Here is a 17,315-nt window from a genome sequence, read left to right on the forward strand (position 1 = left end):
GTGTGGTGAGCACTTTGAACCCCCAAGTGCTTCACAGAAGTTTATAACGCTCGGACGTGAAAATAAAAAAATCATTTTTTTCCACAAAAATGATATTTTTGCCCCCAATTTTTTATTTTTCTAAGGGTAACAGGAGAAATTGGACCCCAAAAATTGTTTTGCAATTTGTCCTGAGTAGGCTGATACCCTACATGTGGGGGTAAAACACTGTTTGGGCGCATGGCAGAGCTTGGAAGGGAAGGAGCACCATTTGACTTTTTCAACTCAGAATTGGCTGGAATTGAGATCAGACGCCATGTTGCATTTGGAGAGCCCCTGATGTGCCCAAGCAGTGGAAACCCCCAATTCTAACTCCAACCCTAACCCCAACACACCCCTAACCCTAATCTCAGCCCTAACCCTAACGCTAGCCCTAACCCTAATGGAAAAATGGAAATAAATACATTTTTTTTTATTTTATTATTTTTCCCTAACTAAGGGGATGATAACGGGGGGTTTGACTTACTATTTATGGCGGTTTTTATGTTTGGCAGCTGTCGCACGCTAAAAGACGCTTTTTATTGTAAAAATAGTTTTTGCATCACCACATATTGAGAGCTATAATTTTTCCGTATTTTGACCCACCGAGTCATGTGAGGTCTTATTTTTTGCGGGACGAGTTGACGTTTTTATCGGTACCATTTTCGGGCATGTTACATTTTTTTGATCGCTTTTTATTCCGATTTTTGGGACGCAGAATGAACAAAAACCAGCGTTTCATGAATTTCTTTTGGGGGGGTGCGTTTACACCGTTCCGCGTGCGGTAAAATTGATAAAGCGGTTTTATTCTTCAGGTCAGTACGGTTACAGCAATACCTCATTTAGGTCTTTTTTTATGTTTTGTCGGTTTTATGCAATGAAAACTATTTTATATAAAAAATAATTATTTTTGCATCGCTTTATTCTGTGAGCTATAACTTTTTTATTTTTTCGCTGATGATGCTGTGTTGTGGCTCGTTTTTTGCGGGACAAGATGACGTTTTCAGCGGTACCATGGATATTTATATGCGTCTTTTTGATCGCGCGTTATTACACTTTTTGTTTGGCGGTATGATAATAAATCATTGTTTTTTGCTTCGTTTTTTATTTTTATTTCTTAAGGGGTTCGCTAAAGGGGTTAACTAATGGGACAGTTTTATAGGGCGGGTCGTTACGGACACGGCGATACCTAATATGTGTACTTTTATTGTTTTTTGTTTTTTTTTTCTATTTTCAAAAAATGAATTTATTGGGAAATATTTTTTTTTTTTTTTTTACTAATTTATTTGGCGATTTTTTTTTTTTTTTTTTTTTTTTTTTTAAATTATTTTTACACTTTTTTTTATTTTTTTTTTTACTTTATTACATAGTCCCAGGTGGGACATCACTGTCCTGTGACAGATCGCTGATCTGTCACATCACAGATCACTGTGACAGATCAGCGATCTGTCACAGGCAGTGCCGAAGGCTTCCTCATGCCTGCGCTTTGCAGGCACTGAGGAAGCCAGCTTCCTGCAGGCCCCCGAAGGCCCCCGTCGCCATCTTGGATCCGGGGGCCTGTAGGGAAAGATCCCCCCGCAGCAGCGCTGCACATTGCGCTGCAGGGGGGCTCAGGGAAGCACGGAGGGAGCCCCCTCCCTGCCGATGCTTCCCTTTAACTCCCGGTACACCGCGATCATGTTTGATCGCGGTGTGCAAGGGGTTAACGTGTCGGGGGCGGTCCGTGACCGCCCCTGACACATTGTGCCGGGTGTCAGCTGTGATAATCAGCTGACACCCGGCCGCGATCAGCGGCGCTCACCACGTGGGCATCGCTGAGACGTACTATCCCGTCCACGGTCATACGGGCCCGGGTACCGTGGACTGGATAGTACGTCGGATGTCAGGAAGGGGTTAAATGGATTTTCTCAACTTGGAAATTGAACTTTGAAAGGTTTAGACAGGATGGAGTGGTGGCCACACATGCTTGCCTTGTTTTACTTATTGCCTGTGGGACAGCGGGAGACACGACGCTCAGTCTATAGCCATTGGATCGAACAGTGACCCACATGCCAACTACCAATCCATTTTTGTGTGGCATTTTAGATTCCTCCGGATTAATGTGGCTCCCAGTCGTTGGACCCCTGTGATCCATTAGTGACCACCAGTCGTTACTTTGATGTCCATCAAAGAGTAACAGAATCCATGAACTGCCACTACTCTCAGACCTTACCTGTCACTTTATCATCAGTTTGGTGTTGTGTTGCCACGTGTTTGTTTTTGGTGTGACTTTCCACTTGTTCTTTTACTTTCCTTCCACATGTAGAATAATTATACAGATTGTGGTAGTAGAATACATATTATGGTAGATCGGCTCACTCGGCTGCACACGGAAGTAGGCATGTGAACACTGCACACTGCGGCTTTAAATATACACTTGGTTTATTAGACATATCATAAGCCAAGTTTAAGCACAAAAATAAACACGGCCCTCTGGGCAAAACGGCAAAATAAATCAAATTGGTAGCACTAGATACAGTCCTTGCATTAGTGGATCAGCCCACCCAGGGTTAACAAACACGTCTCTGGAGTGTTCCTCTCCAGCCACTGACACCCCCCTGACTTTGGAGGCCAGCTACTTAAGCCCCAGACCATGTGTCTTCTCCACAAATGTGACTGATCACATGACTGTGACATCACACAGGTCTGTCAGCACATAGTTATGCTGACTCTGCAGGTGGAGATAAGGTGTATACCCTCCCACCCACTCTATGGATGTCCACATAAAAAAACAGCCTATTATGCAACTTAGCTTAACCCCTTTCTGCCATGAGACGTACTATCCCGTCCATGTGCCCTGGGACTTAATTCCCAGGGATGGGATAGTACGTCATAGCGATCAGCGGTGCCCACGTGGTGAGCGTCGCTGATCGCGGCCGGGTGTCAGCTGATTATCACAGCTGACACCCGGCACAATGTGTCAGGGGCGGTCACGGACTGCTACACCGCGATCAAACACGATAGTGGTGTACCGGGGGTTAAAGGAAAGCATCGGCAGGGAGGGGGCTCCCTGCTGCGGGGGGCTCTTTCCCTACAGGCCCCCGGATCCAAGATGGCGACGGGGGCCTGTAGGGAGCTGACTTCCTCACTGCCTGCAAAGCGCAGGCATGAGGAAGTCTGCAGCAGTGCCTGTGACAGATCGCCGATCTGTCACAGGACAGTGATGTCCCACCTGGGACAATGTAATAAAGTTAAAAAAAGTGTAAAGATAATTTTAAAAAAATCGCTAAATAAATTAGTAAAAAAAAAAAAAAAAATATTCCCCAATAAATTCATTTTTTGAAAATAAAAAAAACAATAAAAGTACACATATTTGGTATCGCCGCGTCCGTAACAACCCGCCCTATAAAACTGTCCCATTAGTTATCCCCTTTAGCGAACCCCTTAAAAAATAAAAAGCGAAGCAAAAAATTAATGATTTATTATCATACCACCGAACAAAAAGTGCAATAACACGCGATCAAAAAGATGCATATAAATATCCATGGTACCGCTGAAAACGTCAGCTTGTCCCGCAAAAAAAGAGCTGCCATACAGCATCATCCGCAAAAAATAAAAAAGTTGTAGCTCGCAGAATAAAGCGATGCAAAAATAATTATTTTTTATATAAAATAGTTTTCATTGCATAAAACCGACAAAACATAAAAACACGACGTAAATGAGGTATCGCTGTAACCGTACTGACCCGAAGAATAAAAGCGCTTTATCAATTTTACCGCACGCAGAACGGTGTAAACGCACCACCCCAAAAGAAATTCATGAAACGCTGGTTCATTCTGCGACCCAAAAATTGGAATAAAAAGCGATCAAAAAAGGTCACGTGCCCGAAAATGGTACCAATAAAAACATCAACTCGTCCCGCAAAAAATAAGACCTCACATGACTCGGTGGGTCAAAATACGGAAAACTTATTATAGCTCTCAATATGTGTTGATGCAAAAACTATTTTTACAATAAAAAGCGTCTTTTACCGTGTGACAGCTGCCAAACATAAAAGCTGCCATAAATAGTAAATCAAACCCCCCGTTATCACCCCCTTAGTTAGGGAAAAATAATAAAATAAAAAAAATGTATTTATTTCCATTTTCCGGTTAGGGCTGAGATTAGGGTTAGGGGTGTGTTGGGGTTAGGGTTGGAGTTAGAATTGGGGGTTTCCACTGTTTGGGCACATCAGGTGCTCTCCAAATGCAACATGGCGTCTGATCTCAATTCCAGCCAATTCTGCGTTGAAAAAGTCAAATGGTGCTCCTTCCCTTCCAAGCTCTGCCATGCACCCAAACTGTGTTTTACCCCCACATGTAGGGTATCCGCGTACTCAGGACAAATTGCAAAACAACTTTTGGGGTCCAATTTCTCCTGTTACCCTTAGAAAAATAAAAAATTGGGGGCAAAAATATCATTTTTGTGGAAAAAAATGATTTTTTTATTTTCACGCCCAAGCGTTATAAACTTCTGTGAAGCACTTGGGGGTTCAAAGTGCTCACCACACATCTAGATAAGTTCCGTGGGGGGTCTAGTTTCCAAAACGGGGTCACTTGTGGGGAGTTTCAATAGTTTAGGTACATCAGGGGCTCTCCAAACACACATGACACCCTGTGAGAATCATGTGGGAATAGTGGATGAGGGCATGTATATCTCACCCAGATACCTTTCCTATGTGGCCTAGTCTGGTCAGTATCGCACCTGGTTACTAATGAATAATGGGAGGCGGTTATACGAGGGGCGATCCAAAAGTAATGATAATCGGTTATTTCTATTGGACACAGAAATTAAAATAAAATGTTTTCTTCTCTCTTAGGTACCCACTAGTCCAGGAAAAAAAAATCACTTAAATAGGCCACGATTCCCAGGAGATACATTCATTTGAATATGAACTGCCAAGGAGTGAACATCAAAATGGAAAAAAACGAGCTCAGAGCTGTCATCAAATACCTCTGCTTGAAAAAAATGTCTACCAAAGACATACACAGCGACTTGGTGGAAACATTGGGGGACTCTTCTCCTACATATTCCACAGTTGCACGCTGGGCCAAGGAATTTAAGCTGGGAAGAACATCGACGGAAGATGAACATCGCGAAGGACGCCCATCCACGTCCCTCCAATGAAGAAAACGTGAAAAAAGTTGAAGAAGTTGTGTTGGCAGATCGAAGAGTGACTATCAGGCATGTAGCTGAGGTCACAGGGATCTCATATGGCAGTATTCAAAGAATCCTTGCAAAAGAATTGCATATGAGAAAGGTCTCCGCGCGTTGGGTGCCAAAAATGTTAACCGACGAGCAAAAGAAGAAACGAGTTGACATTTCAATAGCAAGTCTCGAAAAGTTCCAAGCAGACAAGGAGAATTTTTTGTCACGTTTTTTGAACAAGGATGAGACCTGGATCCACCACTTTGATCCCGAAACTAAACAACAATCGATGACATGGAAACGAGCCGACGAACCGACGCCGAAGAAATTCAAAGTGTCAAGCTCAGCAGGTTATGGCGTCCGTTTTTTGGGACGCTGAAGGAATTATTATGGTGGACTATTTGGAGAAGGGAGCCACTATTACGGGCTCCTACTACGCAGAACAAATAAGAAGATTACAGGAGGCTATCAAGGAGAAAAGGCGCGGCAAACTGCGGGCTGGAGTGCTGTTTCACCAAGATAACGCACCGGCTCACAAAGCTGCAGTTGCCATGGCTACCATTCAAGAAGCGGCCTTTGAACTGGTGGAACACCCCCCTATTCGCCAGATCTAGCCCCCAGTGACATCTTTCTCTTTCCTCGGCTCAAGGAACACCTCCGGGGCAAGAAATTTGACGACAGTAGCGACGTGATAACCGCTGTTGGGGAGTTTTTTGTGGGTCAAGATCAAGAATTTTTTTCGAAGGGAATTCTAAGTTTAGAAAAGAGATGGACTAAATGTATAGACTTGTTAGGAGACTATGTAGAAAAATAAAAAAAATTTTGGACTATATTCATCGTGTTTATTATTGATTATCATTACTTTTGGATCGCCCCTCGTAAAAGGATGCCAGGTGGTTGTGTGAGTGTCTCAGCCTGGGAATACAGAGAGCCTGTCTGTGTGAGAGATATGTGAGTGAAAGCAGTGCCCACTGCATCTGTGGTTTGGCTGGACGGGATAAACCCACCAGTTGGTAGCTAGGTTGTACTTTGTTTAGTTAGTGCCGGACAGGCAAGGATTTGTTTTGTTTTTTTTCTTTATGCATTGCTTGCACCTTTAATAAACCTGACCCAGTGACCTTTGATCCCAGCAAAGGCGATCCCGGAGTGTTTTATCACATTGTGGTGGAGAACGCGGGCATCACGTGGGAAGCATGAGCATGGAGGACGTGGTGAAAGCGCTGGTACAGTCCACCGCCGTCCAGCAAGAAGCTAATCGGGTGATGATGGCCCAGCTGAAGGAGTTGATGGACATGACAGCTACCGATCGTTCGCTTCTCCAGCAGGTGGCGCAGCGTCTGGCAAGCTTACCTGAGGTTAACCTGGAAGCCGAGTCGAGAGTGATTCACGTGAGTCGGTACTGGCAGAAGATGACGACCGAAGATGACGTTGAGGCATACCTGACCACGTTTGAACGGACGGCGGTGCGAGAAAAATGGCCGAAGGCACGATGGGCCGGCCTGATTGCCCCGTTTCTTTCCGATGAGGCCCAAAAGGTTTATTATGACTTAGAACCTGAAGCCGCACAGGACTTTGACAAACTGAAAGCCGAGATCTAGGCCCGGCTGGGAGTGACGACCGCTGTCCGTGCACAGAGAGTGCATCAATGGACTTATCAGCCGGATAAACCACCGTGGTCACAGATGTTCGACCTGATCCACGTGACGAAGAAGTGGCTACAACCCGAGGTGTTGACAGCACCAGAGATAATCCAGAGAGTCGCCATGGACAAGTACCTGAGAGCTCTACCACCAGCCCTGAGGAAGTGGGTAAGCCATGGAAATCCTACGACGGCAGATCAACTGGTGGATCTGGTTGAACGTTACTCCATGGCGGAAGGACTCCGAGACGACACTACCCCACCTTGTTCTTCATCATCTCCACGTGGAACCGGTAAGACTGTTCCAGGGAGTAGGGGAGAAGGAAAAATCCATAAGACAGTGGGGGAGGAAAACGGGACTGCCCGCACTGCGAGGCCGAGAGTAACGAACTATGGTCTAAGCAAGGGGCCTGTTGGGTGTTTCCGCTGCCAAGAGATGGGACACATTGCTGCAAACTGTCCGGTCACTACTGAACCCATGCAGTGCAACGTCACAGACGCTAAAAACCGCATGTCTATGGTTGCAGGGGTAGTGAGTGTGAATGCTGGTCAGAAGGATGTGGAAAAACACTTGTGTGATTTAACTGTTGATGGAAAAAATGTGGTGGCATTGTTAGACTCGGGAAGTGTGGTGACTCTGGTGAAGGCCAGTCTGGTGTCAGCCCCAACTGGACCATCAGACAAATTTTCTGTAACGTGTGTGCATGGAGACACCTGCTCGTACCTCACCATGGTCATATGCATTACTACTTCCTATGAGTCTGTGCAACATAAAGTGGGACCCATCCCTACGTTATTGCATGATGTTATCTTGGGCCGGGATTTTCCCCACTTCTGGAAATTGTGGGAGAATCAGTTGATACCCCAGGATAATAGTGTGCATGATTCTTCTCCCAGGGCGCGTGTGGGTCCCGAACCCCTGGAAGAGGTCTCCCCGGAAGACTCGGGGGAAGGGTCTGCTGGAAATGACCTGCAGTTCCCGTTTTCAGTCATGGTGGGTGATATGGAGGAGACCGGGGAAGAGGAGGAGGCCGACAGCCGTCCACCTCCCCGTTTGCCGGATTTGGAAGTTCAGAAAGATGACTTCCAAAGCGAGCAAATCAAGGATCCTACCCTTTCTCAGGCTAGTACAAATGTAAAAGTGATACATGGGGTACCCGTAGAACCTGGTTCTAGGCTGGCATATCCTTAAATGGTCCTGGAGAATGATTTACTCTATCAGATAGAGAAAAAGGGGGAAGACACGGTGCAACTATTAGTCGTGCCAAAACCCTACCGGCAGCAGGTGCTGGACCTGGCCCACGGACATGTGATGGGAGGTCACCTGGGAGTCCAGAAAACCACCGAAAGGATATTACACTGTTTTGTTTGGCCAGGCATGCATCACGATATTCGTGTATATTGTGAGTCTTGTCCTGACTGCCAAGCCTCTGCACCTAAGCCCAGGTTCTGTAGCCCTTTGGTACCCCTGCCTATTATTGAGGTCCCGTTTGAGAGGATTGGGATGGATTTAGTTGGGCCCCTTCCACGGTCTGCACGTGGACACCAACATATCTTGGTCATCTTGGATTATGCCACTCGTTACCCGGAGGCCATCCCTTTGCGTAACACGGCCACCAAGACGATTGCCAAGGAACTGGTGCATGTGTTTAGTCGGGTCTGTATACCAAAACAGATACTCACCGACCAGGGGACCCCCTTTATGTCCAGGATAATGAAGGAGCTCTGCCAGTTGTTACAAATCGAACCGTTACGCACATCCGTGTATCACCCTCAAACAGACGGGTTGGTCAAACGGTTCAATAAAACTCTGAAGCAGATGCTGAGAAAGGTGATAGACAAGGATGGGAAGAACTGGGACTATTTACTTCCATATTTGCTTTTTGCTATCAGGGAAGTACCCCAGTCTTCCACGGGATTCTCACCTTTCGAGTTATTGTACGCCCGACGTCCTCGCGGACTGTTAGACGTTGCAAAAGAAACCTGGGAGGGTCAGGTCACTCCGTTTAAAACGGTGATAGATCACGTATCCCAAATGCAGGACCGGATTGCGGCTGTTATGCCTATCGTCAAAGAACACATGATGCAGGCTCAAGGAGCCCAAAAAAGAATCTATGATAGGGGTGCCAAGATCCGTACGTTTGCACCCGGGGATAGGGTGTTGATCCTGGTTCCCACGGTGGACAGTAAGTTCCTAGCAAAGTGGCAGGGCCCCTTTGAGATAAAGGAAAGAGTTGGTGAAGTAAACTACAAAGTATACCAGGCAGGTAAACGGAAACCTGAACAGGTTTGTCATGTAAATCTGATAAAACCCTGGAAAGATCGGTCTGCCTTGTCAGCGGAGCTGGCCCGTCCCGTCTGCTCGCATACCGTACCGGAGGTACGGGTTGCAGAGACTCTCTCGGAGCGGCAAAAGACTGAGGTCAGGCAGTTTCTACTTCACAACCCAAAGTTTTTCTCAGAAAAACCAAGGCAGACTACGCTAATGAAACATGACATCATAACAGAACCTGGTCACAGTTCACGTGAAACCCTACAGAATTCCGGAAGCGCACCGTGAAGCCGTTTCCCGAGAAGTGAAGGCAATGTTAGAGTTAGGTGTCATTGAGGAATCGCACAGTGCTTGGTCCAGTCCGATTGTGTTAATTCCTAAACCGGACGGCACCATCCGGTTCTGCAATGACTTCAGGAAACTGAATGCAGTCTCAAAATTTGATGCCTACCCTATGCCCCGGGTCGACGAGTTAATAGATCGGTTAGGAAAAGCCCAGTATATTACGACCCTAGATCTAACAAAGGGGTATTGGCAGATCCCTCTGGCGGAGGCTGCCAGAGAAAAGACGGCATTTGCTGCGTCAGAAGGTTTATTTCAGTATGTGTATATGCCGTTTGGACTGCACTGGGCACCGGCGACCTTCCAGAGACTAATGGATCGAGTCCTGAGGCCACATAGGCAGTACGCTTCGGCCTATTTGGATGACATTGTCATTTACAGCTTGGACTGGGAGACTCATCTCCAGAAAGTACAAGCTGTGATTAACGACCTGCGGGAGGCAGGTCTAACTGCGAACCCCAAGAAATGTCATATCGGGCTAGAAGAAGCCCAGTATTTGGGGTATGTAATTGGGAGGGGTATTGTTAAACCCCAGCTCGATAAGATTGAGGCGGTTCAGGACTGGCCGCAACCTGTCAACAAGAAGCAGGTGCAAGCCTTCCTGGGGATCGCCGGCTATTATCGCCGGTTCATACCCAATTTTGCAGCCATCGCTACCCCCCTGACGGATCTTACAAAAGGAAAAGACTCCATCATGATTAAATGAAGTTTAGCAGCTGAAGAAGCCTTCCATAGCCTAAAACGGGCACTTTGCTCTCAACCCGTACTGGTGACTCTGGACTTCTGCAGCGAGTTTGTGGTACAAACTGATGCCTCTGATACCGGTATCGGGGCCGTACTCTCACAAGTGAGGGACAGAGTGGAACACCCAGTCCTCTATCTCAGCAGGAAGCTGAATAAACATGAGCAAAGGTATGCAGTTGTAGAAAAAGAGTGCCTAGCCATTAAGTGGGCTCTAGAGGCCCTCAAATATTACCTGGTGGGCCGAAAGTTCAGGCTGATCACTGACCATGCTCCTCTCAAGTGGATGCACATGCACAAGGAACGGAATAGCCGGGTGACCCGGTGGTTCCTTGCCCTGCAGGCCTACACTTTTACGGTGGAGCACCACCCAGGGGCACAGATGGGGAATGCAGATGCCCTGTCCTGAGTGCACTGTTTGGCGGGTGTCATTGCTCGGCCGGAGTGGTCTGAGCAGAGGGGGGGGGATATGTGAGACTCATGTGGGAATAGTGGATGAGGGCAGGTATATCTCGCCCAGATACCTTTCCTATGTGGCCTAGACTGGTCAGTATCGCACCTGGTTACTAATGAATAATGGGAGGCGGTTATAAAAGGATGCCAGGTGGTTGTGTGAGTGTCTCAGCCTGGGAACACAGAGAGCCTGTCTGTGTGAGAGACGCACGTGAGTGAAAGCAGTGCCCACTGCATCTGTGGTTTGGCTGGATGGGAGAAGCCCGCCAGTTGGTAACTAGGTTGTACTTTGTTTAGTTAGTGCTGGACAGGCAAGGATTTGTTTTGTTTTTTTCTTTATGCATTGCTTGCACCTTTTAATAAACCTGACCCAGTGTCAGTTATACCCGGACCCCGGCTGTGCGCTTGAGTTTCATGCTGAACGCACGTGACCTTTGACCCCAGCAAAGGCGATCCTGGAGTGTTTTATCACACACCCGCAGACCAATCCATCAAAGTCTGCATTACAAAACGTCACTACTGAGCCCCGACGTGTGCCCATACAGTCGTTTTCTCCCACATATGAGGTATCAGCGTACTCAGGACAAATTGGACAACAACTTTTGGGGTCCAATTTCTCCTTGTACCCTTGGGAAAATAAAAAAATTGGTGACTAAAAGATCATGTTTGTGGAAAAAATACGATTTTTTTTATTTTCATGCCTGGGCGTTATAAACTTCTGTGAAGCACTGGGAGGTTCAAAGTGCTCACCACACATCTAGATAAGTTCCTTGGGGGATCTAGTTTCCAAAATGGTGTCATTTGTGGGGGGTTTCTACTGTTTTGGTACATCAGGGGTTTTCCAATCGCGACGATGTCCGATCTCAATTCCAGCCAAAAACGTCAAATGGCGCTGCTTCCCTTCCGAGCTCTGCCATGCGCCCAAATAGTGGTTTACCCCCACATGTGGGGTATCAGCACACTCAGGACAAATTGCACAATATCTTTTAGGGTCCTGTTACCCTTGGAAAAATAAGAATTGAGGGTGAAAAGATCATTTTTGTGGAAAAAATGATTTTTTAATTGTACCACTGTACGTTATAAACTTCTGTGAAGCCCTTGTGGGTTCAAAGTTCTCACCACATATCTAGATAAGTTCCTCGGGGGGTCTAGTTTCCAAAATGGGGTCATTTGTGGGGGGTTTCCACTGTTTAGGTACATCAGGGGCTCTCCAAACGCGACATGGCATCCGATCTGAATTCCAGCCAATTTTGCATTGAAAAAGTCAAATGGCGCTCCTTTCCTTCTGAGGTCTGCCATGCGCCGAAACAGTGGTTCCCCCCCACATATCAGGTATCAGCATACTCAGGACAAATTGCACAATAACTTTTGCAGTCCAATTTCTCCTGTTATATTGGTAAAATAAAAAAAAATTGAACCTGAAGTAATTTTTTTGTGAAAAAAAGTTAAATGTTCATTTTTTTTTTAAATATTCAAAAAATTCATGTGACGCACCTGAAGGGTTAATAAACTTCTTGAATGTGGTTTTGAGCACCTTAAGGGGTGCAATTTTTAGAATGTTGTCACTTTTGGGTATTTTCTATCATATAGACCCCTCAAAGTGGCTTCAAATGTGATGTGGTCCGTAAAAATAAAATGGTGTTGCAAAAATGAGAAATCGCTGGTCAACTTTTAACCCTTATAACTTCCTAACAAAAAAAAATTTTGGTTCCAAAATTGTGCTGATGTCAAGTAAACATGTGGGAAATGTTATTTATTAAGTTGTTTGTGTGCCGTATCTCTGTGATTTAAGGGCATAGAAATTCAAATTTGGAAAATTGCGAAATTTTCGCCAAATTTCCGTTTTTTTCACAAATAAACGCAAGTTATATGAATGAAATTTTACCACTAACATGAAGTACAATATGTCACGAGAAAACAATGTCAGAATCACCAGGATCCATGGAAGTGTTTCAGAGTTTTAACCTCATAAAGGGACAGTGATCAGAATTGTAAAAATTGGCCCGGTCATGAACGTGCAAACCACCCTTGGGGCTTAAGGGGTTAAAGGGGTTGTCCGGGCTTTTCACATAATCTCAGTGCATATCTGAGCTGCAGAATGTTGACAATAAGTAATTTACCTTCTGTGGCCAGTCTGCACGGTTACCAAGATATGATCTCTTGCTTGTAAGAAAAACATCCGGGGGGTGTGTGTTCTGGCATTGAAATGAGAACTGGTCATTTCCTCCTCACTAGTTTCACTTTCCATAGATCACTGTTCAGCGTGTGTCTGGGAGAGGAGCAGCTGGGTGGTCTGCTCTCTGCACTGAGCCTGCTAGAGGGGGAGGATTTGTTACTGTGAGAGGAGGGCTTCTTCATGTGGTCGGGGAGGGCCTGTAGCTATGGAGGGTGGGGTTGTTGCTATAGATGGCATGTTTTTAGTAGAGTAGGAGGAAACGACCAGTTCTCATTTCAATGCCAGAACACACCCCCCCGGACGTTTTTCTTACAAGCAAGAGCTGATATCTAGCAAACCCTGCAAACTGGCCACAAAAGGTAAATTACTTATTGTCAGCATTCTGCAGCCCAGATATGCACTGAGATTATGTGAAAAGCCCGGACAACCCCTTTAAACTTCACAGCACGTAGTGTGCTGGAGGAAAAATATTCAGGGTTTTACATCACTGACGTCATTAAGCGTAGTGACACATATCTATCCTCCAGTACTTTACCAGTGACTTTGTCACAAGATGCACACAGTGGGCAAATTTACGAGACCTGTCCAATTTTTATGCAGTGTAAGCATAGACTATACAGTTGATCAATCACAGGCTGCAGCAGTGACCTACCTCAGCTGAGTGAACATTTCCAGGGTATGAAGGACTAGGCACCAGAACAGGACCTGCATGAGCTCATTGATTCTTTTCTTACTTTTATCAGCTCCGATATGTTTTATCTAAAGGGTTATACCCAAATAAAACAAGTTATTTTCTATTCATACGATAGTGCGTAACTTGCTGAGTGCTGGGGGTTCAACTAGTACCATCAATGATCTCTAGAATAAGGCTCTGCAGCCTCATACTGAATGGAGCAGAGATGTGCATTATCTGTCTCTGCTCCATTTATTGTCTATGGGATTTCCAAATACAGTGCTCAGCTACTTCTGGCAGTGCCATAGACAGAATGGAACAGAGGTTGAACATGGATAAGTAACAACACTTTAATACATTTTAACAACTTGGTGAAGTAGTCTTTTGAAATCTAATGATGAGCACATTAATGTATCAGTGTCAAAATACAAATTCACTTTATTTGTACATATTTTACAGTGTTTGACAAATAACATTTTATTCATAAAAATGCATTTTTTTTTCAGTAAACCCAAAGCATAATAAAATGTACAGTATTCCTAAGTAGATGCCTGGTAGTATACATATCATTAAGTATGGTCCTTCTATGATCAGGTGCAAGTTAATGTTACCCATTATTTTCCATTTGACTAATTTAAGTAATTTCAATTTACATAGCAGATTGCAAAATAATAGTGAAGATTGCTATGGCATAGCTCTCAGCTCATTTTTGTCATCACTTGTAAAATAGATTTTATGTACACCTTTGTGGATTGTCCACTTCATCTGTATTTTAACAAATGCATAGGAAATGTGTTTGTTACATCCAGGCCCTCTGTTTCCATATTGGTCACAGTGCAGCACCTCACCTTTGCTAAGTGTCGTAGGTAAGTAACGTGTAACGTGGCAGTCTTGTTTAATTCCTGGGACTTCTGATGCTGCTCAGTCGGGGAGCTATGGGACTAATACCTGGCTTGTTGTGATTTACTCCTTTCTGTAAGTCATGGGTGGGACTGTCTTCTATTTAAACTTCTGAACCTTTGACTCCCAGTGTCAGTTAATAGAGCTCTTTCTCTTGTTCACATCTTAGTGCTATTTCTGCTGTTGTGCTTTTTTGATCGACCCATTTTTTTTACCTTAGCTTATTTGACCACCTGCTTACTTTCCAATGTGTCCTCAACTAAACTTCTTACTGCCAGCTTTCTCTACTGTAGAAGCTGACTCTGTGGCTCCAACCTAGGGTTCCCTGTGTAAATCCAGAGCCATGGAAAGATAAAGACCAGGATAACCCCTGTGATCTCATAGACTGAGTGCCTTGTGCTAAGCCTTTCTGTTAAAGCCCTATTAACAGTTGCCAGAATTCTTTGAACAGTGTCCCCGACACACGGTTTAAACGCTCATAAATGGTTAACCATTAATAAATTTATCATTATATGTTAAAGAACGCACCTCAGCCACTATAATCATAGGTCAAAGCAATGCTATTTTGCATATAAATGAAATTAATTACAAGTGAGATAGCAAAACAAGACTAGTACTTGGGTATTCTAGATACAAGTATGCTGAGCAGCAGTACTCAATATCAAGCAGCAGCCACAAGAAGCAAATATAATATTGAGTGTTTAAAAACTTGTGAGAACAAATATAGTATTCTGCTCTGGGCTGTGCAATGTAAAAATAGGTTTTATGGTAGCTGGAAAAGGTTAAAAGGTGAAAACATTATTAAATTAATATGTCGGGCTTGTCCAGCTTAGAAAAAATATCTTAGAGGTGATCCTAATAACATGTATAGATATGTTTAATACTAAGAACTGGCAAAGGATTTGACCTCTCCAAGAACTGTACAAAAGACCAAAGAATATTTACACGTAGGCGAAAACCTTTTTCGTTATCAAAATGAAAAAGGGTTCTTTACAGTTCGAATTGTCAAGCTATTAAATACCCCTCACAAAGTGGTAGTAATGCTAGATTATTAGCATTTAATAAAGATCTACATTTTTATCTAATGATAATTAATTTAGTAGTGAATTGAAAAGGTTGAAATTGATGGACTTGCCTTGCAATCTAAGTGGCAGAGTAACGTTCATGGTAACTTGTGTTGTTGAGATGGGCATTCTGTTGGGTATGTCATACTGTAGATCTACTCAATTTTAATTTTTTAGCAAACTATTCTTTTAAGAAAGTTCTTATACATAAAATATATTTTTTTAAAGTTCATCTTTTTTGTATACTGTTCTTTAACTCTTCAACACCATTTGTCCAGCATTGTCCAGTCATAAATATACTATTAAAATGAAGGACAGATTCAAGACTGAACAAAAATCTCTGGTGACTGTTCACTATACCATTGTACTTTAATACCATGAGTGATGGTTATTTGAAATCATTTAATGATAAGTCCCTCAGCCAGTTGGGCATTCACCAAATTATTCATTTGGAGGAGGCTCTCCTTCTTTTGGTGCCTCTGTTTCTACAGTTCCGACAACTTCAGGTGCAGGCTTTAACATTTCTTCTATTTGGGTCACCCTCTTTTTAAGTTTCTGTTGTGCAGAGTCATATTCTGCCAATAGTCTTGCAAATTTTGTTTGCAGATTGTCAACTAAACCTTCCATGTGAGCAACTTTCTCTTCAATGTCTTTGGGATCTGCTCCTGCACTAGCAATGTCCATGTCTAGTAGACCATCTTTCATTAGAATTTGTCTTCCCTTTTCCTCAAGCATGGCCTTAGCATCCGGATATTCAGTGAGAGCTTCCATTAAGTCATCTTTGGATAAGCAAAAAAGATCAGAATATCCAATACTCTTAATGTTTGCTGTTCTTCTATTACCAGCTTTACTGCCCTTGATGTTTAGAATACTGATCTCTCCAAAATAGCTGCCATCGCTCAACACTACGAATTGTGTAATTCCATCATCTGCCACGACAGCAAGTTTACCTTCTTTGATGATATACATTTCTCGTCCAATGTCTCCTTTCCTACATATGTAATCCCCAGGACTGTAAACCTGAGGTTGTAGCTTTAATACAAGTTCAATCAAGAGTCCAGCTTCGCAATCTGCAAAGATTTGGACTTTCTTTAGCGTGTCTAGATGGACATTGATGGCAATTTCTGCTCTTAACTTGTCGGGAAGGTACTTCAACACTTCTCTTTCATCAACGGCTTTCTTGTTTGTCCACAAATAATCAAACCACTTAATCACTCGTTTTTCTAAGTCTTTGCTGACTTTACGGAAGTGCATATACTGTTTAATCGCATCTATCCTACTCTGGAACTCTGCTCTGGCAGCATTCATGTTTGAAATCATGGATCCGACATTACCGACGATGGTAGCGAAAATCAATACTCCTACTAAGAAATCGGCAACAACAAACCAAAACTCAGAATCTTGCATGGGAGGAGGAGTTTCCCCAATAGTAGTTAGAGTCAGGGTTGACCAGTAAAGACTATATACATATTTTCTAGCTAAACGGCCATATTCGGGGTGTGAAGTGTTAGGGTAAACCCATGTATCTTGTCCAAATCCTATAGCTTTAGAGATGGAATAATAGACACAAGCATTCCAGTGAATGATGATGACGATATACATGATGAGGTTAGAAATCCTGAAGATGTTGGGGTAGTTGGTCCTTGTTTCAGTTCGTTGGAAAAACTCAAACATGCGAGCAACTCGTAGCAATTTATTAAGTCTGAGCTCTGGATAGTTTAGTCCAAATTTAAAATACAGTATATCTGTCGGTATAATAGACATCACATCCAGCTTAAACTGTAAAGTCTTTTTATACTTGTCCCTAAGTTTTCCTTCATCGCTGACCAGAAGGCCTTGTTCCAAATAGCCTTGAATGAGAAGAAATGGTG

General features: G+C 43.9%; 1 protein-coding gene across 1 annotated transcript in view; it reads right to left on the reverse strand.

The window, feature by feature from the left end:
• Positions 1-13,900: 13,900 nt before the first annotated feature.
• CNGA1 (cyclic nucleotide gated channel subunit alpha 1) overlaps positions 13,901-17,315 on the reverse strand; it is a 44,305-nt gene continuing 40,890 nt past the window's right edge. The window contains exon 5 of the mRNA XM_073583470.1: positions 13,901-17,294. Within this exon, the coding sequence (XP_073439571.1) occupies positions 15,886-17,294 (1,409 nt within the window). The 3' untranslated portion in view covers positions 13,901-15,885. The remainder of the gene's footprint in view (positions 17,295-17,315) is intronic.

Source organism: Dendrobates tinctorius, unplaced genomic scaffold (genome assembly GCF_039654945.1).
Source record: "Dendrobates tinctorius isolate UK_male_01 unplaced genomic scaffold, ASM3965494v1 ptg000079l, whole genome shotgun sequence".
Lineage (NCBI taxonomy): Eukaryota > Metazoa > Chordata > Amphibia > Anura > Dendrobatidae > Dendrobates > Dendrobates tinctorius.